We start from the raw sequence: 25,793 nt of genomic DNA, 5'->3' as shown, positions 1-25,793 counted from the left end.
ACAACAGCATTTCTCTCACCCTTAACCAAAGAAGGCAGTGAAGCCACTTGGCAAACGGACTTGAGCGAAGTACCTTGGCTGCAAATGTTAGCTTGTTTCTGTTAACACACGGAGCGTTCTGCTCCGTGTGTGCCGAGGGGAGAGCGGGGAAGGACTCAGGGCGCCGTGCAGCCCCTCCGCAGCCCTCAGACACAAGTCTGGGCAGCAGCTTGCCTGCAGACACACACTGCAGCCGCCGGCTTCAGCTGCCGTCTTCCCCGTGCCTCCCTCCCTGGTCTGGCTGGCACAGCCCCCCAGGAGGGGCCACCAGCACCAGCAGGCAGGCAGGGGAGCTTTACTGCTCTGAGGGGCTGGCTGAGCCACGGGCTGCCGGTGTCTGCGCCCTCAGTGAAGCCCAGGCCGGAGTACGGCTGTGGCAGTGCAGGATGTCCTGGCTGCGGAGGGAATCGGAGCCTTGAGGCACAAGAGGCACCGGCACTTGAAAATGCTGCATTTCTGTGAAGGACTGAGTTTCTAGGGATATTATTAAGTAAGCACAATATTGGAGGTTTTGTAACAGCCACTGAATAAAACAAAATTATGTGTGGCATGAGGGTGTTGAAAGGTGGTGTAAATTAAAGTCGTCTATTGCATTAATTTTGCCGGAATATAGTTTATCCCCTGCTTTGTTAGGTAGAACATTTCCATTAAAATATGATATGGCAAAGCCACATGCCATTAATGATTAGTTAGTTAGTTAGTCAGTCAGTCAATTAGATGACCTCTTTTCCCCACTCTGTGAGACAGCTATTTCGGTTACTACCAAAAGGCGGCTGACTCAGGGCCCAGCAAGCGGAGTGATGTTTGCTGGGATGGGATGCCAGCCTGGGGCAGCAGCTTGGGCACGTGGTGAGCTGGCAGTGGAGGAGTTGTTTATAAATCCCAAGAGTCCTGTTCTCCTGGTGGCCCAATAAATGTCGCACAGAGATATGGACAGGGAGCCACTTTCACTGTTTCTTACTGGCTGGGGTTTGGTTTCTGTTTTTGCTGCTTACAGGATGAAATATCAATAGAAATGCTTTTATGTGACATTCTGTGTTATTGTTTAGAAATTCATTTGTGAAGAAGGAAAAGGCAGTCTCCAAACAGCATAAGATTTTGGCAGAATTCCATCTACAGAGGAAATTTAGAACTTCAGAGCTCTCATTTCCTTTGGAAAAATGATTTAGTGTGCGTTGTCCTGAATATGAGCCCTAGACACATCTTTGTTTTTGACTGGTATCTGCAGAAGAGTAGCCTCACATCCTAGCTGGATACAAAAGTAATAGCAACTATAAAAATTGTTAGAGTGGACCTGGTAGAAAACCAGCATATATTATTCTGAAAGCACATGAATGAGAACCTTCACGTATTTAGTTTGCTTCTCATTTTGACTGCCAGGTTATGCAGTTGTACTCTTTCAAACACCAGTAGAGTCTGTATGATTAACTTTTTGAGGGGCACACATTAGAAGTAAAAATATGGAGTCTAACCTAAAATAATCTTATAAAATAATATTAATGACATATCCAGTTGATGGTGTACAGTTCTAAAATCTACCACATGGAAAGCTTGGTTATGGAGAATTGTTCAATAGTACAACATACCTTAGCTCAGGATGTGCACAAATTCTGCCTTTATGCAGGTTAATCCTTGGGAAGTGCTTTAATAGAGCTTGGTTAATTACCTCCAGATTAACACATATTTTCTGTAGAAAAGTTAACAGTAAAAAACCCATATAACTGTCAAATGAATGTGTCAGTAGACTTGGGCATGGTCTTCAGAAGTGTTCGGTACCTCTGCTTTTTTAACTGTTTTGGGTAATTTTTTAGAAATGTGGCAAATGTCTGGCAGAACACAAGCTACTTAAAGGGAGATATGAAATAAATGAAATGTTCTCAGGGGACTTTGGATGTACCTGAATTTCAGCATGTGCTTTGTCAAATTGAAAATATAAATGTTTTCCATTCAGCAACTGAGAAGTGCTCTGGCACTTAAGAATGTCCTACATTAAGGCACAGAAATCTGAGGTGATGTGCTCTTTTGTTTTAGGAAATGCATCCCTGAAGAAGAAAGACATAGAGGAGTCCCAGGTTTCAAAGTCACCTGAAGAGAGAAGATTGGGTGGACTAGGGGAATCTACTGGGCACAGCCAGAGGTTCCTCACAGTACTAGAAACAGGACTGAGTCAAGCACTCTGAAAAAGTCTGATTCTGAAGCCCTGAGTTGCCCCTGGCAACACCTCTGCTCCAAGGGTTTGATTTAATTTGAGTCAATGAAAAACTGAAGGGAATACATTGACCAGCCTCTAAACCAGCAGAGAGTCCCATGGCACCCACTCCAGGGAAGGCTCATAAGTATAACCAGACACTGTAGGACTAGATGCATGTGGGATATGGGGAGAAATCCCATGTGCATATCTCTAATAAAATGGCTGTGCTCATCTGGCATTCTGCTTTACATAGCAAAACTACGTGTAAGTACTATGAGAGACAGGGTAACACGTGCATTAGGGGTTTAACATCCCTACTGACTGTGGAGTGATTTGTTTTCTCTACCAATGTGCATGTGACTCTTACTTGCCTAGTTAACTCCATATAATAACCATAGGAGAGATTTTTGTGTACATATACTTTCCCCCTACATTTCCCCATACTCATTCTCAAAGTATTTGCTTCTCTCCTCTGCCTTGCACTGCTCCATGATGGAAAAATACATATTTAAAAGCTAAACTATCAGAAGTGTGAATTTCAAGATCATCAGCTTTAATGATTTACAAATCCAGAACTTCAGTCTCCTTCTTTTACCCTCTGCCTATCATAGCTGGTTTTGCCAGGCTTCCTTTCCCCTCCTGCTGCAGGGACTTGTGAAAATGAAATGGATTGTATCTCTGAACTTTGAATGAAGCTCTGGTTGTAGCATGACTGCTAAAAAGATAAGAAGAGGTACATTGGCCTTTAGCTCCTCAACATATGCCAGAGGGAAGCCCCCCTCACCCACCTCAGTGCTCACAAGGCAGACTAGGGTACAAAACCTGTTTGAACAGAGATATTTTAAGACATTGGCTGCATACCAATTACTGCTGAGTCCTATTCATTTTGCAGTACACTCTCTGCTGCTATGTTGCAGTAATCAAAGAAAACTAAAAGCAAAGCAGAGATAACCATCTATCCTGATGTGAGTATTAGAAGATGAAAGAGCTTTGTTATTAATGCCCCAAAAACAAGCTTTGCATTCCTGTCCTTGCACCAGCTGCACCACACTAACAAATAGCAGCACTTTCTGCCTTTCAGGTTTCCTCAGTAATTTTCTTCAAATGAAGGCCACTCTGGGTGGCAAAAATCTGTAAAAATTAGTGAAGAGAAGCAAAAGCAACATTACTCTTATCTAGATACCATATCTAGACAAAAGTAAAAAAAAATCTCAGCACTGTAACCTCTGTCCTTGTCCAGTGAGAAGACAGAAAGCTCAGAGCACAAAAAGAGGATTGCAGAGATGCTGTCAAATTGCTAGATGTAAATGAGCTAAAAAGGAGGACTGGTCTGCGAAGCCTTGTGTATTCCTGTAACTCTGAAGATTCTAAAACAGTGTCAGAATCTGTCCTTTGTAACCTGCCACCACCTACTCCAAACCTGGCAGCAGCCTCTGAAAGCTCCAGCCTCAGTGTTTTCCATCTGGCCCTGTGCAGTTTAGTCCTGCAGTACTTGGACTCCTTTCCTATATCTTTGTGGCTGCAGATTCCCCAGTGGGCACATCTCTTCCTAGTCTGCCCACAGGTCTGGACTACTCCGGTTCAAGTAATTGGCCAGAGCCAGACAGCCTGCATAGTAAACAGCAGTAAACAGTGATTCATTGTGGTTTAGATTAATGGATTTTCAGAGCATATAGATTAAAATCTTACAATCAAAGAGCTCAAACAGAAGATGATATTCGGCAGCAGGAATCCTTGAAAACCACTTCAGAATCTTTAACCTATGCATCAGCTCTGAGATCCACAAATCCGGGTTTCACAGGGTTGTTCTGCCTCTGGGGGGCTTCCTCTGGAATTTACCATTGCATTGAAAACCCTGGATTTTTCTCTGTATCTACTGCAAAGTTGCTGCTGTGGGAAAAACCTCTTGGCTGCATGGGAGTTAGCCACCTCCTTCAGTTCATATCTGTTCTGCCAGAGGCTACTTCATGAATGGCTCTGCTGCATACAAATCAATTCCTTTTCTAGCTCAAAACCAGCCTAATAATAAGGCACGGTATGTCTCTGACTAACTGCTACTTGGGCTGAACTGTTAAATTTACTTTATTCATTAATTTTTGGCATGGGGGCAATGATATGCAATATAAAAGATTCCAAAAGTATTTGCTGTATGTAGTCATAATGTTTCATGAGCTCTAGTGCATTACCAGACTTCTCTAGGAAACAAATGTGTTTCAGGCTATACTGTTTGAGGGGAAAGCAGACTTAGTCCTCTAATGTCAGATAAGAGGCCATGAGCTTGGAAATAACCTTGCTACAAGGGAGAGGCAAACTGTGAGTGGAGAACCTTTTATTACCAAGGTTTGACATCCCATTCCTATGCATATACAAAAGACTCCATGCTGAAATCAGCATTTCAGTCAGTCCAAATGGTGATCTTTCTGCCTGCTGAAAAATGGAGAGTACTTTAAGAAATTAACCCATGGGAATTAAGCTATTAATAAAAGTCTGAGAGGAATTCTGTCTGTGTTTCACGGTCACCTTTCCCAAATTTGAGCTATTGATCCTAGTGTATATTTCCTTTCATTTTGACATAACTTTTCCAATGCTCTTTTGACTTGGATTTTCTAAGTCACCAAATGGATACTGTGCACATTGAACAGAAGAACTTAACAAAGGGGTGGCTCAGCCTAATGAACATGGATCAATCATACCTCCCTTTAATTTGCACTATTCCTAGAAGGATTTGCTTGCTACAGGAAAGTTCTTTAGCACAGTTATCCTCTGGCCTTAATATTGGATCCTGTGTTCTGGTTTTGGCTGGGGTACAGTTACTTTTTTTTCCTAATAGCTAGTACAGTGCCGTGTTCTGTATTCAGAATGAAAATAACGTTGATAACTCCCTGATGCTTGTGGCTAAGTAGTGTTTATCCTAAGTCAAGGACTCTTCAGTTTCCCATGCTTTGCCAATGAGAAGTGCACAAGAAGCTGGGAGAAAACAGAGCTGTTCCAAAATAGCCAGAGGGACATTCCATACCACGGGCTATCAAGTTCAGCATATAAACTGGGGGGGCATTGTCTGTGAGGGACTGATTGCTGCTCAGAGATGAGCTGGGCATTGAGCAGTGGGTGGTGAGCATTTATACTGTGCATCACTTCTTTGTCTTGGGTTTTATTCCTCTCTCCCTCTTTTTCCTGTTATTATTGTTACTGTTGTTGTTGTTATTATTATTATATTTTGTTTTATTTCAATTATTAAATTCTTCTTACCTCAGCCTGCGGGTATTATTTTTTCCTGATTCTCCTCCCCATCCCACTGAGGTGTTTGGGGAGTGAGTGAGTGAGTGGTGTTCGGACCAGTGCTTACCAGCTGGGGTGAAATCACGACCCCCGTGACTCTGTCTCTTTGACTACCCGGAGGATCCTCAGGCAGAGTCCCCTGTGGCTGAGCATCAGCCAGAAGAAAGCCGTCCCGGGGGATTTCTCCCTTCCGGATGATGGCTGAAGCCCGGCCCCTTCCCTTGGGAGCCCCCAAAAGCGGGCACAGCTGCTGCTTGCCCGGGCTCTGGGCACAGCTAAACCTCTCCCCTCCTGTGGCTGCTCCCCCGGGGGAAGCCGGGGCGAGGCAGGCCGCCTTTCCAGGGAGCTGGGCAGCTGCTCGTCCCCAGCCGGGCGGGGCGGCTCCAGCCCGGGCACGGCCGGCGCTTCCCGGGGCCGCTCCTGCAGCACCATGGAGAGAGGAGCGCGCCCGCCGGCCCCGGCCCCGAGGGACGGCAGCGGGCCGGGACAGCGGGCAGGGACCGCAGGCAGGGCATGGGGGTGTGCCAAGCAGCAGCGAGCAGGAGCGCAGTCTCTACCCCCGACACTCACGCAGCCTGACCCCCTGCAAACCCACTCAGGATGGGTGTAAAGCCGTGGTGTTGGCTTCTGGGGGATTTAGCACCAAATGCCTTCCTCTAAGGCTGAGGAGAAGCCTGGCCTTGGCTGCCGTGTGTGTATCTGTCTGGCTCGCACCAAACAAATGCACAGTGTGCTTTCCCTGGCAGTAAGTTTCTGTCAAGTAAGGGACACTGTCATGTTAGTCCCTTCCTGCTGTAGAGGTTGAATTCTCTGGGAAAGTAGCTAGTGCCACCCTGAAGCCCAGCTAGAATTGCTCTCCAGACCTTGATGAACCCACATGGTATTTGACTATGCAAGGCTGTTCTGGCTACAGGTGCTGCAATAGCAGTTGTCTTATCAGCATTGCACTGGCGGTATCATGAAAAGACAGCTCTGAATAGGTTTGCTGATGTGACCCAGGACAGCTGGGCATTGCCTGTTCCATATTGGCTACCATCGGGACAGCACTATTTGCCCCATCAGGCTCTGCCAAAACAGGCACTGACAAGATGCCAGCAGGAGATCTGAGGCTCAAAAAAGGAAGCAGATTTTTCCCAGTTTCTTGTACACTTCCCTGAACTCATGGTATGGAAAACCAGAACATGGAGGAGTCATGAAGCAGTGCCGTAGGTAAGGCATGCAAAATGTCAAACCAATTGTTTGAAGAAGCCTAGTAGCTGACCTGACAAACTGAGGAAGTGTCATAGAAAACATACACAGCTCAGTTGGCTAGTCACAATTCTGTATTTTATGTGAGTGAAACAGCTCTCGGTAGTATCATCAAAGTCAAAATACCTAAATACAGTGTCTAAGCCATGCTTGATAGCCCAGAGATAGTTCTTGTCAGATCTGGGTAATTCTGTCATTGTAAGAATTCAGAATTATATATGTGAGAAGAATGACAAAAGAGGTTAACTACTGCCTGTGGAACACTGGGGAGTTAGCAGGAGGCAAGCTGAGTGGAAATTCTGTCATAAAAAGTCAGTATCTTTCTGGAGTTCACAAGTCCAGAGCTTCAGTTCTCAGGCTCATGCCTTGATGGGTCTTTATGTATCTTTCTTGCTGATAAGGACTGAGTGGTTAATCAAAGGTTACTCTTTTTGAAAAAATGTTGTCTCACTGCTAGTTTTAATTTCTGGCATTTATTGACTGAGTGAGTTTATGCTTGTGAGTAATGGTCTCTTGGTTTTAGTCATACAATTTCCATGGGTGTATCTGATGCTGTGATAATCATAACCAAGTTAACTGAAGAGACAATATTCCCAGATAATATTTAGCTAGAAGCTTGTTATATGTGTCAGATCTGATGACTAACTTTGTTACATACTTCTCCCAAAGCAGCTGATTTAATAAAAGATATTACTTCTTCCCACAAACATTGCCTTAAATGACTGTAGCTACAATGCTGTTACTATTCAGGATCTCCTTCTAAGATCTTTCACCTGAATGTTTCAGTCACTGCAGCAGAGCACACCCTGGCTGGACATGTGAATGCACATGTACATTTGGCACCACCCAGTTAGCTTTGGGTACTGTTAGCAGTGTGGCCCTGCTAACCCAGACTTCCAGAAACATGAACCCCTCAACATCTGTACCTGGGCTGGGTTGCAGAAGCTGAGCTCTCATTGCCTTGCCTATGCTCCTGTCAGAACAACTAGTCCTTGAACTTAAAGTCAGTTCTGGAAATATCTACATACTGCCTGTGACTGCAGGGTAATGCTGCTTGGAGAAAGACCTCTGGAGTCTGTTGGGGTTTTTCTGTTTGGTTGTTTGCTGTGAAAAACAGAAAAAAACCAAACCAAACCAAACCAAACCAAACCAAACCAAACCAAACCAAACCAAAAAAAAAAAAAAAAAAAAAAAAAAAAAACCACACCAAAACAAAAAAACCCCACAACCCACCTTAAAATTTCATAGGCCCTGTATAGAAGCCTCCCCTGCAAAATCCTCACAAAAATTGCAACTAATCATTTAATGATCAAACAAATCTGCTTTGGAGTAGAAGTGACTTACAACACTTGCATAGTAGTGTTGCTGCTACTGTTGCTGTCACTGCAAATACTTTATGTAGGGTGACCTGAAAATGGGAAGATAGGAATGGAATGAGGAACTTGCATAAGTTATCTTTGGCTGTAGGAAAAACTGCAAATAGATTCCATAAAAAGATGAACGTGCAGAAGAAAACGTATATTGCCAGTCCTCCCTGGCCTCAGCACATAAGTTATAACGCTATATTGAAGCTCTCATGACAGTGAGTTCATTACTTCTTTAATGTGAGCATTTTATTGTTTTACAATCCATGACAGTGAGAGTGCAAAGCCCTTTCCCTGTTGAACTCTTGTTTTCCTTGGATTACCAGGAGTTTATGTTTAGCAGGTTTTCCAAACTGAATACCTCACCCTTTCCCAGTAGTGTTTGTGCTACATGTAACATTACCCTTTGCTGGTGCATGCACTGTCAAGTTAAAATTAGACTTCCTAAATGTCATTACAGCAGCTTGTTACTCTCTTACTTGAACAAGAGTGCACTACTTTAATTTGTGAATTTCTTGTTTATGTTCCTTTAAAAAACAAACATTCAAAATCTTAGATGCTTAAGTATATATTTAAATGATGCATGCATAACATGCATTTTCTGTTTATTCAAATTTCAATCAGCCAATGATGAAAATAATAGTAGCAATACAAAGTGGTAAATAGATTACATCTGATTATTCTGAGAGCAGATTTTGTGCTACTAACAACAGCAATTATGGTACTTTTTAGTTACTTTATATTGCTTTAAAGCCTGAGAAGAAGAGCTGGTTTTCTTTCTTTAAATCTTGGCAGAAATAATGCATAAATGGTTATTTGCAAAATATAATATTCCCTTTTCAAAAATATGTGTGAGTTTCTGTGCCTTTTAAGTAGTTTTTGATGAATGGAAATAAAACTCTTTTTATCCATTCACATCTCTCATGGGTGATTGGTGATGATTTGAAAGAGGGCATCACAAAATACGTAGAGAAATTACGCCAAGTTTTATCTCGAAATCATCTGTATGTGTAAGAGTTGATCTGTACATCACAGCACATAGTCTGATGTGTCAGGGGCATGAAAGGCAAAAAAAGGTAAGGATCTGGAACCTCCCCAAGTTTCCATGTTTCCACATATATGTGAGTCTATGAACCTGTCTATGATACTGTATGGTAACAACCATGCAATGTTACATTTTATATTTCATTCAGCCACTGGCTGTTTATATCTTAACAGAATTTAAGATATTAATGTTAGTATGTGCTTCTTTCTGGTCTCATAAAAGCTTTGGGAGACTGGTTCTGTCTAGCCTGGGTTTAGTTTTTGGCTCTCTAAAATACTGGTATCTTGACACATATTTTTCCTACTCTAGTCTGACTCCATCTTGCTTGTGTGCTGTTCACCACAGGGAGAGCAGTCCTTGAGCCAAGGCCCTCAGGAGTGCTTACACACAGTTTCACTGAAAACACTATTTTGCCTACTATCACAAGGCTTAACAGCAAATAAACCAAACCTCTTCATTTACTGCTTTGCACACGGAGAGAAACACAAAACACATCACACGGTACGCTTACAGTTAGCCTCTGTCTCTGAGAAAAGCTGTTTCTCACATAAAGCGAGAAACCTCCATTCATTTTTACACTCTGATAGATGGCATACAAATCCAACACTTTCCATTAAAATGGACATTCTGAAACAGCACACCTTTTATCTTTAAAGTTAAAATATTATCCTGTTATACAAGCAAGTATATACACGAGCACTTAATTCCTAGTATATGGGTATTTGCACAGGATGCACATATTCGTGGATGCGGTTATTTGCTCTCTGATTTTTTCAGGTACTAAAAAGAGCACCAATAGCTGTCACAGACCTTGCTATCTTTCCCACTCTCACCATCCAGCAAGCACAATGCTCATTTTGACATGGAAATTAGAGCTGTAAGACAGTTTAGCCTATTTCTCTGCTAACAGTGGTTTGATACTACCAGTGTATTACCGGCACTGCGTCCAGTATACTTATCACATATTGCCAACCACGCAGTAGAGCTTACTGTCTTTCTTGGAATACATATCATTCCTACAAAGTTGTTTCTGATATTCTGCCTACAAAATCCTTTACTTACATTCATCACAATGCTTTAAACATAATCTCGCACAAGCCAAAAGAATCTTTTACTCCTCAGGCTCACATCTTGCAATACCCATGGCTTTCCGTAAGTTCCAGTTAAATTATGCTTCCTTACCTTCTACTTTGAAGATAGTAAGGTGAGGTCTGCAGTGAAAAGCCCCCAGTGCGTTGCCAGCACAGTTCATCCAAAGACCCTGGAAGACCCAGGTAGCAGTGATAACAGATGATGCTCGACTTGTGACTTTCCACTCATTTGATGCAGTAGCCGCAATAGCAGCTCCCAGCCCACAGAAACAAAATATGAAAGCTATAATCTGTATTCCCAGCATGTTTCTCTGTAAACCAGGGACTTACTAATGCCACTGTGAGGAGAGAAAAGCACTTCAGTCACGTGTGTAAGCAAAAAGGCATAACATAAGCAAATTATACTTGAACAAGTTCAGTACCACTTGCTACAGAAAGTTAATGTGGCTGAAAGAAATCGTCATGCTTGAGTGATCTAAGAAAGGCCCTAGGCATACGAATGTTTAGAAAGAAAGTCAAGGTACAGCTTTATAGGACCTAATTACTAGTACTTACTTACTAATTTCTAATTGTAAAAATTAATTGTTTTCATTTTTTTTTTTCCAAACTATCCCAGTTAATGCTTAATTTTTAGTTAATTGGAAACTTACAATCATTCCGTCTAGCAAAATAGGTTCAGAGTCCAAACTGTACAGCGCTATTTAACGGATTACCACAACATTTTAGGAGGATCACACAACACTTGAAAAATAACTCATTTGAAAGGCTGTGAAATTAATTCAGGCATAACCAACCACCATGCAAGCAGCTCTAAAACTGGAGGAGGTAGTGTCTATGGGTATATTTATAGAATAGCAAACCTAGAGCAACATCAGAAACAGCAAACAGTTCCTGCAGTGATGCAGCTGCAGCACTCAGCAGGATGAGCCTCATGCAGCCCCCACAGAGAATTTTCACTAGATCATTGTAGAAAAAACGTACTGCTTCTTACACTCCGCATGAAATACATAGCCCAGAGACATCTGTCTCACCACTGCCTGAGCTCCTGCGACCTCGCGCCATGAAGAAACCTCATAGTATGTAACTGACTTAATAAAATGTCATCTTTAAGGTAGCAGGCACTGGCAGCACCACACCGAAACAGCTATTCCTATTGAATTCCTGAGTATACAGTCATTACTGGTGTAGGACATACACACAATTTTGCAGACATGTGCAGCCTTCACTCTTAAATTCCAATTTCCAACTGTATTTATACCTTTCCTGGTACTTTTGGCCTTCTTTCTAAAGAAGGAGCAAACCCCTTTTCTCTTTGGTGCTAGTGTATGACATTGTTGACATGAAATTACCCTGAATATTGAGTGTACACCTTCACTTTTGACAATAACAGTGGTCTGTATTTTTCCCTTTGGGTACTTCTAGTGTCGATTCTCCCTGTTACAGCTGTGATAAAATGCCACACTGAACATTGGCATGGGAGTTTTCTGTAGATATTTCACAGCTCATGGAAGGGTTAAACAAGGGTGCTAAGACATCATTAACATTCCATGCAAAGAGCAAGAGGAATTTCACTGAGGTTGTCCTGTTGAACCATGTCTGGCATTTCCACTTTAACCAGCCTTTGGCTCGGCACTGAGCAGGACCTAAAAGGATGATTGTACAAACCAGAAAATTACACTACAAGTAGGAATTTATTTTCAGACTAATTAGTAGGCTCACATCCCACACACTTAGAGTGAATAGAATTTTTTTTGTCAACATAGACAACTTGAAAGCCATGGAAAGTGGGTTTGCTATAGAGCATCATTATAATATAGCAGATTGTTTTAATGTTTAGGACAATGTTACACAGGAAGGAAAGAATTTTGGACTGCTGTTAAATAATATAGAAACATTTTTATTAGGTGTCGAACTTCATGTAATCTTTCATATATATTTTCACTAAATTTGAAAGGGAATAGAGGAGAATAGAGGAATGGACCCAGTTTTGAAGCAGATTCCTGAGAGCTGAGATTATTTTTTGTTCTATATCTACTGTACAAAAAGATGGTTTTGGGTTTGCTTTTTTGTTCGTCAAAGATTGTGCTAATTCACATAGAATACTGAGAAGACATTTCATTAGGTGTCTTTTTTCTTTTTTAAACCCTCTGAGTAAGGTTAGCTGAGCGCTCAGAGTAGCTTGAAGACATGTTTTACATCTGATGCTAAATTCAGGCCTAGTTCTGGCCTTTCCATGAGTGTTGTCACAGACGAAAAAAACCCAAAAACAAACCCCAAACCAAAAAGCCAAACCAACCAAACAGAACCACTGAAAAAACTTCCAGACTCAGAATCTGCTCATTTGGACTGGAAAAGCAAGAACTACTGTATGCAAACACTCTCTCATCCCTCCCTACTCCTCTTTTTCACTATTCCCAGCAGTGTGCCTTATCAACATAACCTGTGAAGAGCTACCCAGGCTCAGCAGGACACGGCTACTTTCCAGGCTCTGTTTCTTAGAGACCTGGATCTAAAGCAGAGGTGCCTTCTCAGTAAGACCTTGCTCTTTTAAACCTATTATCATGCTATTGTCATGGGAAGGGTTTTCACATTTCTATTTCTAGATAAACTGCAATACAAACCCCTAAGTCTCTTCCCCTTCTCACTCTTAGGGCATTTTCTAGCAAGGTCCCATCCAGTACAAACTCATGACTGTTATGCTGATGGGACACTGAAGGCTGCTTTCAGTGGAAAGTGCCTGCAGACACCAGCTTGAACTGTAGACTCCACTTTCATGGTTTAAGGAGCGCTTAGTGGTTTCTTGGCCTTTATCTTGATTGTTTTCTAGTGCATGACTGTGGAATTCATGGTCACAAGCACTTCACCCTGCACTGTTTCTAGAGGGTTAGTGTGTGAGTGATGAATAAATTAAACAGATACTTAAGTGATAAGAAAGAAGTAAGCAGTCCTGTTTACAACCCTCATTTCTGCTATAAACTGTCAGGAAGTAAGTTAATCAGTCATTTAGAAGTTCAAGGCGAAGTTGAAAGTTAACCTGTTAATGCTGTTTCCCATTATATCAAAATTTTTTTCTCTGTTACTGAACAGACAAAAGTTGGAAAACAGCCAGGAGTTTAAGAACTGTTTAAATATAAAGTTGGAAAAGGGAAAACACTTTGCCACAGGCCTTTGTTGAACCATTTTCCCCAAACTCCACAAATGCAGTAACTGATTATGTGACATATTGCTGTCTCTGTTAAACTGAACACTGTGCCAGTAACAAGCAATATTTCTTTTACCACTGATATTATCTTTTAAGATGTCCATTGCCAGTTCTTAAATATAGTTGATGCCTCTGCAGCAGGGCAAGAATGTTTACACAGGTAAGCTGTAGCTTTTAGTTTGTGAATTCTACTTCAGCCTATGTCAATTGTTGCAAACTTTTAATTGGATGAGTTCCCAAAGCTGATACAGATCTGACTACTCACAACATATTTCACTGGTGAAGACAAACACAGCTAGAGCAAACGCTTAGCTAAACTGAATTAGTTGTGGAGAAAATTATGGTAAAATAAAATTAAAAAAAAAAAAACCAGCCAACTGCAAATCAATCCTGATGTTATCTGTATAAGAGAAAAGAGAGCCCTGCAAAGGAGGTGCTTAAGGTAACATGGAGACGACAATGTAAGAGATAAATATTAAGTTGTGCCAAAGAAATTCCATGCGGAGTGGGTGGACCATGCAAATTGATCCTGAGCACTGCCAGGAAATTATGGGAGGCCTAAACAACCAGGACAAGTCGGACAAGCAACAAAACCAGAAGTTACAAAGACAGATTTAGTGACTCAAGTCTTCTGGAGAAGTCAAAGAGGTGAAAATGTGTAAAGAAACCAAATGTCTACTAAATTCAGTAAAAGGGATCAGTTGTACTGTAATATGACTGATCCTATTACGCAAACACAAAGAGTTCCTGAGAACTGGCAGTGAAGTATGAGATGGTGTTGAAATAAGGAAGGGTGCATTCCAGATGAGCACCACCTGGTCTCTGCCAGATGCTTGCAACCTACAAATCAAGCAAGCAGGGTAGCAGGCATGGGCTGAAGGGGCACCACCTAGAGAGGAATTTCAAGGAGCAATGAAATTACAGGAAGTGGGAAAGTTGAAGAAAAAGACAATTTCATAGTTTACTATAACCAAAGGATAACATCATGTTTCAACATTATAGTGGTATGGAGCAGATGCAGTTCGAGATGTTTGCTGTTCAACTTGTTGATCATGAAGTGCTGGGTGACATAAGCAGAGAAGGAAAACACAGTCTTACGTTCATCCCAAATTTAGTGCTTTTTTGTTGCAGTCACAATATGATTATTTTAGTGCTATGTACTATAGTATAATCCCATTATTAATAGTACAGTTTTTGTATTCTCGTTCCTATAAATATTCCATGTCAGTCAACAGGGTTCTTAGTAATCTGTTCTAATTGAATATGTCCCAGCGTATTGCAGAGAGGTTGAACTAGATAATCTTGAAAAGGACCCTTCAAACTCAAACTATTACATGATTCTATGATACTGTTGTTGACGAGAAAGAAAAACTTCACATTCTTATCACTAGGAGAATTGTTTTACAAATATATCAATACAGCAGGTAATCCAGTTCACGGTTTACACTAAATTTATACAATCTAGGTATACATGTGTTAAGAAAAATACATAGCTATATATATAGTTATGTATTATTTATATATATTTATGTATATATATATGTATTTAGTACCTATGCAGGTAAAAGCTGTGTTTTATTATATTTTAAAGCATTTTCTGTTAGTTGTTTAAAGGGAAAACTGCTCACTCGTGCATTATTTATATGAGCACTTCTTGAATATTTGTCTAAGAATGTGTGAGATTTTGAACAACTGATTCAAATCAGTGTTTGGTATGAGGATAAAAACTCACGGGATTAACTTTGTTTTTCTCATCATGTTCCTTAACTGGGCATTAAAGATAAGAGATGAATTTGAAAATGCTACTTTAGGATGATAGAGCATTATGTTCCTTATTTTATGCTGTTGACAGCAGGCACTAGCAAACTTATTTGGATTAAAGACATTTGCCATCACTAAGTGTATTGATGCTGTTGGCACTCAACATAGACTCACAGTAAGTGGCAAAACGCCAAAATGGCTTTGTCTACACAAAAATATGAAATGTAAAGAGCTAAACCGCAGTGAAGTTAGAATGATAGGACAAATCACGTGTTTAATCAGTGCCGAAATCTGGGGTGAAATTCAAAGTCATTGTGCTTTGCTGAGAACTTCCAAACAGTTATAGATGAAGTGATAGGCTCAATGAAGAGATCATGTTTTTATAGAATGAACTGATCAAACCCAGCCTCTATTAGAATATGCCTATGCTACAGTATACTAAAAGCATTACTGGAAGCTGTAGTGTTAGACATGAACAAGCTCCAGGGTGCTGTGGATAGAAGAGTTCATTGCTTTGAATGATGATAGATGCCAAGTGAAAAGATTGCAACACAGATAAAGAAGCGAGGAGGCTGGGAAAGAGGGAAGCAACAGAAATATTGTGATATAAGTGCTACAGGCACATGTAAACACTGATGAAAACCAGCAAAATGCTGAAAAAATCATTAGTTTGTTATACTAGTGAACTCAGCCTTGAGAAAACCTGTGTAAGTGCCCTGAGTGCATCCACATCCACCCTTCCCAGAGGTTTGGCCTTAAGCTGGGGCTTAAGGCAAGCTAGCTAACAGTGCAGCTGATGGTGCACATCTCCCTTCCTGCTGGAGATGCGGGAGGAGACTCCCAGCCAGCACAGCGTTGCAGAAAAATCATGGCAGGTGTCCCTCTCTGCCCTGTGGCATCTGTTTTTAAGCTTGGTCCTTGATGGAGCTACGGCCCCTGGTGCCTGGCAGCCCAGGTTGTCCTGGGCCACTGATCCAGAGCTGGACCCTGTCCCTGACCTGCAGTCTTGACTTCCCAGCTTGACCTTGGACCCCAGCGATCACTGGGCTGTGTCTGACACCGGGTGCTGCCGCTTCTGGGGCTGTCCCGTTCCCTGGATGAGGGCCTGCGCTGCCACCCCCATGGGGAGCACCTGCTGCCCTCTGGCCAGCTCAGGCCACCATGAGCTCCAGTGCTGTGGGGCCTGGGCCAGGCCGACCCTTCCTGTCCGAGGGCAGCACGCCTGCCCCGAGGCTCTCCACAGTGCTCTCCACACCACCCTGAGTCCCAGCTCGGCCCCAGGTCTTGACTTCCTCAGTGGCATCTGAACACCTCCACCCAGCCCAGAAACTAACCTGGGGCAGCTCCAGTTCCTCCCATGCCCCTGGGGCTCTTCAGGGATGATCTGACGCCCCTGCCCCTCTGCCTGACCTGGACCGCACATTGAGAAACCAGCAATATCAACTCAGGCTCGCTGGCCCCTGGGAATGGATATGTATCACCCACCCCACTCCAAGCCAGGGAGGTGTATGGACCCTGGAAATGGCTCCATGGGGACCTCCAGCTTGGCCTGAGACCCATCAGGCATTGCCCAGGATCCCCTACCCTGCCCTCATGGCCAAGGCACCTCACACCCAGTGTGTAGTATTTCAGGTCTGTGCAAAGTGTGAAACATTTTTGAGCCAGCAGTGAGCCCACGTGGCCAAGGAGGCAAATGTAATCCTGGCCTGCCTCAAAAATAATGTGGCCAGCAGGACTAGGGAAGTGACTGTCCCTCTGTACTTGGCACTGGTGACTCCCCACCTCAGATACTGGGCTCCTCAATTCAGGAAGGACATTGAGGTGCGGGAGCAGGTCCAGAGAAGGGCGATGGAGCTGGTGAAGGCTCTAGAAAGTAATAAGAAGAGCAGCTGAGGAACCAGGGGGTGTTTAGCCTGGAGAAAAGAGGTGGCCTTATCACTCTCTATAGCTCCCTGAAAGGAGGTTGTAGCCAGGCGGGGATCAGCTTCATCTCCCAGTTAGCTAGGGGCAGCATAAGAGGAAATGGGCCAGGGGAGGTTCAGGTTGGACGTCAGAAAGAACTTCTTACCTGAAGGGGTAGTTAAGCATTGGAATGGGCTGTCCAGGAAGCTGATGGAGGCACTGTCCCTGCAGCTGTTGAAGAAATACCTGGATGTGGCATTTAGTGTCATGATCTATTTGACAAATGTGGTAGTCAGTCAAGTCTTGACTTGATGATCTTGAAGGTCTTTTCCAGCCTTACTAATTCTACGAATCTACAGCATCCCTTATTGAGGGGTCCATGGCCAGGGCTCATCCCATCCCATGGGAGCTGCTCTGAAGAAAAATCTTTAGAAGAGCCACAGACCACACTGTGGTGCAGCCCAGCCTGCACCTGCCGGTGGACTCTGCTGACCCTCACCCAGATCTGCACCCATGGGCCAATGCCTGAATCCAGCCACAGCCTGTCCCCATCCCTAGGCAGGTAACCAGTGCCCAGGGCTGGAGCTGTCCTGGTGACCCTGATTACCCTGCCCCTGGATGGGGGAGTGGGATGGGCCCTGAAAGCCAGGTCCTGCCCTGACACAAGGGAGCCATGCCCGGGGGGACTTTATCCAAATGTCAGGGCATTAAGGGCAGAAACCACGGCAGACCTGAGGAGTCACAAACCCTGTCTGTGCATAGATCATGTTATCTGGTTGTATTAGCAGTTTTGAATGAGTGTATTTAAAAGTATGTGCAAATAACCCTTTCTGAGAACTGTGCCATGTTTTGAGTACAGACAGAGAGAAATCAGCTTGGCATGAAGTATAGACCTGAAAGGATGTTATAAATTTTGAAGATAAGGTCCAACTGTGACAAAGTAATCCAAACTGCCTAGAATATTGTGACATAAAGTAATGATATTATGAAAATTAATATTTAAAAGGAGCTACTGAATTACTTTCCTAATGCTATGTTTTGCACACCAGAAAAGGTTTGGTGCCTTCCCAGTATTTCATCTGATAACACAGCTCTTTGAAATTGCGACACATAATCACATTGCAAAAGTCTACACATAGCTTTAGCCTATGCCATAAGGATTGTGGAAGACACAGCTTTCTCTGCCTCCACCAGCCTGCCATGGTACCAGCCCTCTGGGAGGCTACCACTTCACATGAAATTTAGGCAAGAAGGAAAAAGTGTTGTTGCCCTCCTGCAGCAGATTCATCTCCCCTCCTCCAGCAAGAAGGCGTTTCCACCCATGTCCCATATTGGTGTGGTGGGGAAGAGACTCCTTCCCTTAGTCACTACATTTTTGGGTATCTGCCAGCCTGCAGTTCTCATGGCTTTTGCTATGCTGCTAGTCATTCTCTCCATAAAGGCAGTAGAAATGCATCTGCTCATAAGCACACATATGTACACTTCCTTCTGTCTTAAACAACTCAGGTACTGAACATGCTATGCAAATTTCTGTGAGCAATGCCAACCTCTCCTGCTCACATAAGCACTTCAACATCAACAAAGACTAGGTGATATCCCTTAAAGCTGATGCACAAAATACAGAACTATGCCTACACATCCAGGCAGCAATTCCTGTGACCTGCTCATATTTTGAAAACAGAATTAAGTAGAGTTCAGCTGTTTTATGTCACAGAGAAATCATCTTCAATGAGGTCACCAACACGTTTGCTTGTCACCACTGGCATCCCAAATCCATGACGTGTCAGACATACCTCCTCCAAGGCCTAATACTAGGATTGATAGAGGTTCTTCCTGCAATGTATTGCTTCTGGGAGCAGTGCAAAGTGTTCCATTCTTGCTCTAGCTGTGTTTGCTTCAGACCATTTCCTCTAGACCAGCAAAGGACTCTGTCTTCTTCTTTTCCTTCTTGACTCCTAACAATGCTGCTGACCTTGTCAGAAAGCTCAAACCTGGTGTTTCCTACAGCACACAGGGATTAGCTTTCAGGTCTGGCTGTTCTTCAGCCTCCCCTTCAATGGGAAACTTTCTGAAATATTCAGAAACCCTTTACCTCTTCAGTTTTCAGGTAGGAACGCATGTAAGGCTAAGGCGCGATTGAGTGCAGTTGACACTGCTCTTGGTGTTGTGTCAAACTGAGAGAGAGCTCAGGTTTGTAAAACTGGAGCAGGACAGTATTATTCTGATAGTGTTTATGTTTTAGCCAATTAGGACAACACCATCCTGTTTTCCAAGGGCAGTGAGATGATTACAGAGACCTGTCTTACACTTCCAAATGGACCAGGTGGAAAGCACATGTGAGGTGCTAAAAGTGGGGCACAGGTCTTTGTTTGCTAGAGTTTTCCTAGCGTACCACCCAGCTAGACTTAAGCCCAGCAGCTACAGCCTTTTTTTTAAATCCAGCCCTTACTGCTAATTAAAAGCACGCCCCGGCAGTCCATCAGCCATGCCACACAGCTCCCTGAGAACTTCTAACCACATTAATGCCTTCCAAAATTATCAGGAGCTGATAAATCTTGCCACAGGCTAAGTCCAGTTTCATCTGTCTTGTCAAACCCAGCAGATGAATGCAACCTCAGGGTAGGCAGGAAGCTGTTCAGTGGGATCTAAGCCCTTCTCAGCTCTCTGTTCCTAGCAGGGCAAGCACTGAGGAGGAGGGGGATTGATCATAATGCTGTATCTTGCTCATCACTCACTACTGCCTCTCATGTAGATTACTGGCTCTTGATACTGCAGCACTTTAAGGGAAGAAGGAACCCTTAATATATTTCCATCTTTCTGTATGTCACAGCATGGGTTAGATTTCAATAATTTCACCTTTTTAGTATGACTGAAGTCTATCTTTGGAGCAGGCATTGGTTTCTGATTTCATGGATGAAGATGTAGCCAGGAATGTGTTTCTGATTTTGCACCAAGGGCAAAATTCACCCAACATCTTAAATGTGTCTTCATCATTCAGTGTCTCTTCTTTTATTTTATTAAACAATCTTTTAGTAATAGCTACTCTGGAAATGAACCAGGTTAGATATTTTGAGATCCCTTCCATCCTGAGGTGTTCTATGAAATAATTTTATGCTGGAGTCAGTATATGCCCTCAGCTATGGTTTTCATAATCTAAATGCATTAAGTTCTTTCAGTCTCTTGCATTAAATATTTTCTTGAACTTTCAGATACTTTCTGGGGCTTTTTTCCCAGCATGTTTCAACATTCTTGTCAACTTATGGGCACTAAAAAGAAAGGTTATAGTCTGGTATTGCCTGTTCCAGTGCAAGTTCTATTTTTTATTCAAAATAATCCATTAAGTTTATTTTCCACAGTATATTGGAAAGCAATGTGTTCCACAGTGCATTGGAAACTCATATTCAGTTATGACTCTTGAGAATTCTCTTAAAGCATTGTTTTATAGGACTGGTAATTGAGTAATTTCCGTATGTTATTTTTTTACTCTTTACTATGTCAAAAGAAAGTAACATTTGATGCCACCTGTGTCAAAGTAAGGCTTACTAATTTACTGTCCTCAATGAAAAATAGTCATAAAATATTTAAAAATAGTAAAGAAGTCTTGATAAAAGTAATAATTTTTGGAAATTAAAAAAGTAAGTAATCTTAGACAAATAGCTCTTGCACATGAACAACTGTTTTGGCAGAGTAAAATCAGTCCATCTGGAAAACAAGTAATTCAATGACCTTCCAACATTAAAACATATTCCTCCTAAAGATTTTAAATCCTGGCATTATGCCAGAGGTACCTTTTTAAATTTACTGACCAACTTTCCCATTCTGTGCCCTGCTTAATTCCACACAAGCAGCCAAATGACTTGCACCGTGCTTGGAAAGCAAACCATTGGTTTGTTCTAAGAGATTATGATGGAGAATACACAATTGACCCACTTAATTTTGTGGTGCTATCTACTTTGGCAACCAGAGCAAAATAAGTGCTTTCTTGTAAACAGTGCCTTTCATGCTTCTCTATCTGCACTTAATCATGCCCCAGCAATGTTTGCATATTTGCCTGAGAAGTTCTCAGGCTGAAAAGCCAAACTCCAGAATACTTGAGGACAAGAACTAAGGCAATTACCCCTGCAATTTCATTACAGAAGTGGTGATGTCTGAGGAAAAACATTGCTGTTGCTTATAGCAGTGTGGGGTCTGCAGGTTCAGAGAGTAGAAGAATTTCATTAGCAGGGTGATGGTATTTACATGTGATTACACATTGTGCTAAAGTTTGTAATTTATTGTTGTTGTTTCATTTGGCTTGGGAACAGAAGGATGGGAGTAGGAATGGGAAAAAACATCACTGGGAAGGTTTTGCTGGTGTAGTTGAGTACTGATAATTATGTTGCTCAGAGGTGGAATTCTGGCAGGAATGAACATTGCACTCCTGTGTGAAACTGCTTCTCAGGGGTCCAAAAGCAGAATGTAGGTGAGAAGGTTTTGCCTTCTCCCATTTGGCCCTAGGCTGAAAGAATTCTTCTTTTACTCTCCCTCTCCCCAATTCTTTCCTCCTGAAACACAAGCTGATGGCAGGACAAAAAAGCAAAGGGAAAAAGAAAGGAAGCAAGGGAAGGAGAAGGGAAGGTAAGGGAAAGGTTAACTGCAATCAGTCGTGGTCACTGAATAGCATTGATCCATTTCTCAATATGGATGTGCTCAGTGGGACAAAGTTTAGGGCTGAAATCCATGCTAAACACACAGTAGGAATAACAGTTTCTCTCTTATATTCTAAAAGCCTATTACCTGTGTTTGTTGTTCCTGGACATCCCGAAACAAAACTTGATCCTTACTCTGGGTAACTGAGCTGACCAGTGCTACAGTTGTGAGTCTGACGGAGCAGCATCATGGGGAAGAGCTTTGTAAACATTCACATTGTCTGAGTCAACATCACTTCCTCGTCTGAATCATCTTTGATTCATCCTGCAGGCATAAATTGTCTTTTGTCTCTGTTTAATATTGAGTTCCTAGTTCACAGCCAAGTGATAATTCAAACTGGAAGCTTTCTCATTTTTCAGGAATGACTATTAAACAGTGTCTAAAAGCAATTACATACAGATGTGAGGCAAAATAAGACTGTCGACATGACTTCAGTGAGCACAGAAAAAAAATAGGTTTTTCATTTGGGTTGGCAACTACAATCTTTCTAAAAGCTCTACAGCTTTTTGGTCCTGCCAAACTTGCTAGCTATCATTTACTTTTTGGAATTTGGAAGGGACTGAGGGACCTTCTGCAACAGTGTTTTACAGCTCTCTGAATGATGTCGTATCAAAGCCTCTACCACGTTACACATACGTTGCAGATGTTCCAATGTTTAATCCCGTGCTTCTCAATAGATTTGCATTGGGGTCAGAAAATAGGCAATTTGTTTAGACAACTAGATATTAGTAAAATCTCTTGTTTCCTCTGAATAGCATGTACAGTTCAGTAGTGGTGAATAACATGCCCTTTGCACAAAAGGAAAATAGACAGAAAGAAAAAAAAAAGTTTGAGTTACCATTCTGTCCTGATATTCTTTCTTGTTCCAGACTGAAAGGATCCATCATGCTGATTCTTACAAGAAAATACATTTCTTGTCAGGTGTATATACCCATTGTCTGACTCCTGGCTGATGATTTACAATCTCCTGAAATCAGTGGTTTATTTGGGATTTGATTGAAGCAAGGGTGTTATGTTTATTGAGTAGGGCGAGAATAATAATCATGAGAGGAGAATAACTACCACAAGTGAGGAGGAAGTGCCACCTCCTCACTTGTGGAAACTTACAAAATCTCATTCAGAGAAGAGAGACAAAACACATCTTGAAGTGCCAAATTCTTTGTCTACCCACCACTCACAGCTGCACATACTTCACAAATCTCCACCCCAAAGTCCAGCTCCAAGAGCAAAGCCTCATTTGGCCAGAGCTGCTCTGAGGTGTGTGGAACTGCCCTTGGCATTAATAGCTTACACAAAGCTGAAGTTACTCACCTGCTTTTTTTCCCTTTCATATTTTCTACCCACTTCAGGTGATTGAATATTATCACTGCTTCCCAAATACAGGTGGAATGAAAGTCATGCTTAAAATAATATATCTTTTATCTCTTTTAAATGAAAACATGGAATTTGCATCTTTGCCATTGAGTAGTACTTTGTGATAAAACTAAGGTAAGGATGTGACTATACATACAAACAATGAAACAGAAGGTAAAAGTGAAGTATTTATTTAAGGGCATATTTACTGCTCTAGAGAAAGAAAATATGAAGGTAGTTCCTGTCACTAATGTGATAAACATATCATTACTGTGATTCATGTATCATTAATGTGATTCTCATATCACTAATATGATAAGATTGCAAGAAATAAAGAAGGAAAATGTGCCAAGACAAGAAACTATCTAGGTCTAAGTGCCTTAAAAGATGACCTGCTTGGGTAATATGGGTAAAGGCCACCTAACTTGATTTTGCAGAGGAGAGACAAAAAGGAATCACTGTGATGGAATCCAAAAAGGACATGATGCTTTGGCAACAAATTCCTTTGTGGTTTCTGCCTGGTCTTGATGAGCTTCTTTTCCCCCATGTCTCTTCTTTGTTAATCATGTTATGACAGCTCATCCTGTTCCTGACCAGCCCTTTACTACATCTCCATTCTGTAATATAAAACCTTGGCAGACATACGTGGCTGTAATTGCAAAATGTTAGCTACCTGAGCTGTTCTACTTCTCCTTTTGCTCATAAACTTTCTAGACATATATTGAAAACTTACTTCTTCTGTTTCCTTAGTTGCAATAGAGCATATAATTGCTGACTGTGACAGATGACAGGCTATTATCCAAACAGTAATTTAAGCATCAGGAACTAATGTAATTTTAAACTTAGTTTTGAAATGTGTGCTTTGTGGTACTCTGGTTCTGGAGTAAAACTTCAAAATAAGTGGATACAAGATGATTCAATTTAAGAGAGAGGGACAAATTCAGGTAGTTTTGAAACTAAGGTCCCTGATTTTGAAAGAAGTGCTGAAAAATTCACAGGACTCATCCATAACTGCATAAAGTTCAAGAACTTGAATGCAGAGGAAGTCTGTAACCTGCAGATATACAAAATGGAAGAAACAGCTTCAAACCTACTGCATGAATAAGAAAGTGTGACTAACAGACCATTTTAGCCTGCTGGACTACTTCTCTGTAGTTCAGACCACAGTAGGACAACATTAGGAATGCCTGAAATCAAAATGACTCAAAGCTCACAGAGGACTTCAAAGTAAATGACAAAAGGCATCGAGATGTACAAAGTCAGAGAGGACAGAGGAAGAAAGTACAGATTCATTTGTATGAAAGGAAGGAGGTACATACAAAATGCTATGCTGGTATGAATCAAGAATGAAGTGTTGGATCCAATAAGGGACATGGGTCGTGCAAGAGTCAGCACCTAGTCAGGAATGCCCTTGCAGCTGTTTGTCATGCATTGACTGAGGAGATACAAGCACTCCAATTGAGATTTCTTGCACTGGAATGATTAAGGCATCTCTGAGGCTTAACAGAGAGTTCCAAAGGGTGATCTCAAATGCTGCTTGTTTCCTGGATCTAAGCACTCTGTTAAGGGCTACAGGAAGTGCCCCAGTGACACCTGGGTCCATTCTGTGCTTTGTACATACATCACATATTGGGATGCAAATGACAGGCCCATGGCTTCCTTAGGAGGAATACATGGAAAAAGGCAACAATCTGTTCTGGAAAATTACATGTTAACTAAAACAGTTGACAAAGAAGTGGAAGACACATTCTTCAACTTATGTAAATCCAAACCTCCAGCTGCTAGGTAAATCCTGCAGACTATGTGATCAGTGGATTTTGGAGCAAGCGGAATGAAGAAATAACTCAGCCTCTGCCTTAGACAGCCACGGAGATGTTGATGTAAAATTCATGATTTCAGGAAAGACATCAGAGCAGACCCCAGGGCCCAGCAAGTAAAGGACACAGGTGGACTTAACATCATCTCATCTTTCAGTTCTTGTGTATTTTATATATCCAGTGTAACAGGATAAAAAGCGGAAATCATTTTGGTGTTAGGAACCATCATACAGGCGAATATAAAGAGTGTGTGCTTGTATTTTCTTTATCCCTCTAAATCAGTAAAGCAGATAAGTTTCCATCTGGTTTCTTCTCCCCTCATTACTGATATAAGCACTTGCTAGGACAATCCTTCTGCAGTTCGCAATTTTTTTTTTTTAAAATCTTCAGGGCTATATTAAAGATGACACAACATCTTTATAATTTCCACATGAGTGAGGAAATTAATACCTCCTGCTATACACTTCAGAAGCAATCTGTGCAGGGCACAATTTCTGGATACAGATTTGGGCTCGTTCTCTTCTGGCAATGCTTCAGTTCCTCTGTAACCTCCAGCTTCCAAGATGTGCCTGCAGCGTGACCATGATGCTTGAACTTCTTCTTTCTACCAAGGTCTTGAGAGACTCATTGTCACTGGGCCAGTTTTACAAATTAAAAATTCTTGCATCTCTAATGACTCGTTCATCTGCAAAATCTTTTAATCTAATTTACAAATGTTTCAAAGTAACAGAAGTCCCATTCTTTGAGGCAAAAAAAGGAACAGCAGGTCTACCAGTCACCTGTTTTTTGAATAGTTTGAATGGGAGCAGAGC

At 41.9% G+C, this 25,793-nt stretch overlaps 1 protein-coding gene across 1 annotated transcript in view; it reads right to left on the bottom strand.

Annotated features, from left to right (window-relative positions):
* Window positions 1–10,562, bottom strand: part of CLDN10 (claudin 10) — a 54,462-nt gene extending 43,900 nt beyond the window's left edge. The window contains exon 1 of the mRNA XM_040055991.2: window positions 10,349–10,562. Coding sequence (XP_039911925.1) covers window positions 10,349–10,562 — 214 coding nt within the window. The remainder of the gene's footprint in view (window positions 1–10,348) is intronic.
* Between the last annotated feature and the right edge of the window lie 15,231 nt (window positions 10,563–25,793).

This window comes from Hirundo rustica, chromosome 2 (assembly GCF_015227805.2).
Source record: "Hirundo rustica isolate bHirRus1 chromosome 2, bHirRus1.pri.v3, whole genome shotgun sequence".
Lineage (NCBI taxonomy): Eukaryota > Metazoa > Chordata > Aves > Passeriformes > Hirundinidae > Hirundo > Hirundo rustica.
Note: the sequence above shows the minus strand (reverse complement) of the source record. Positions and strands in the feature narration are given on the sequence as shown.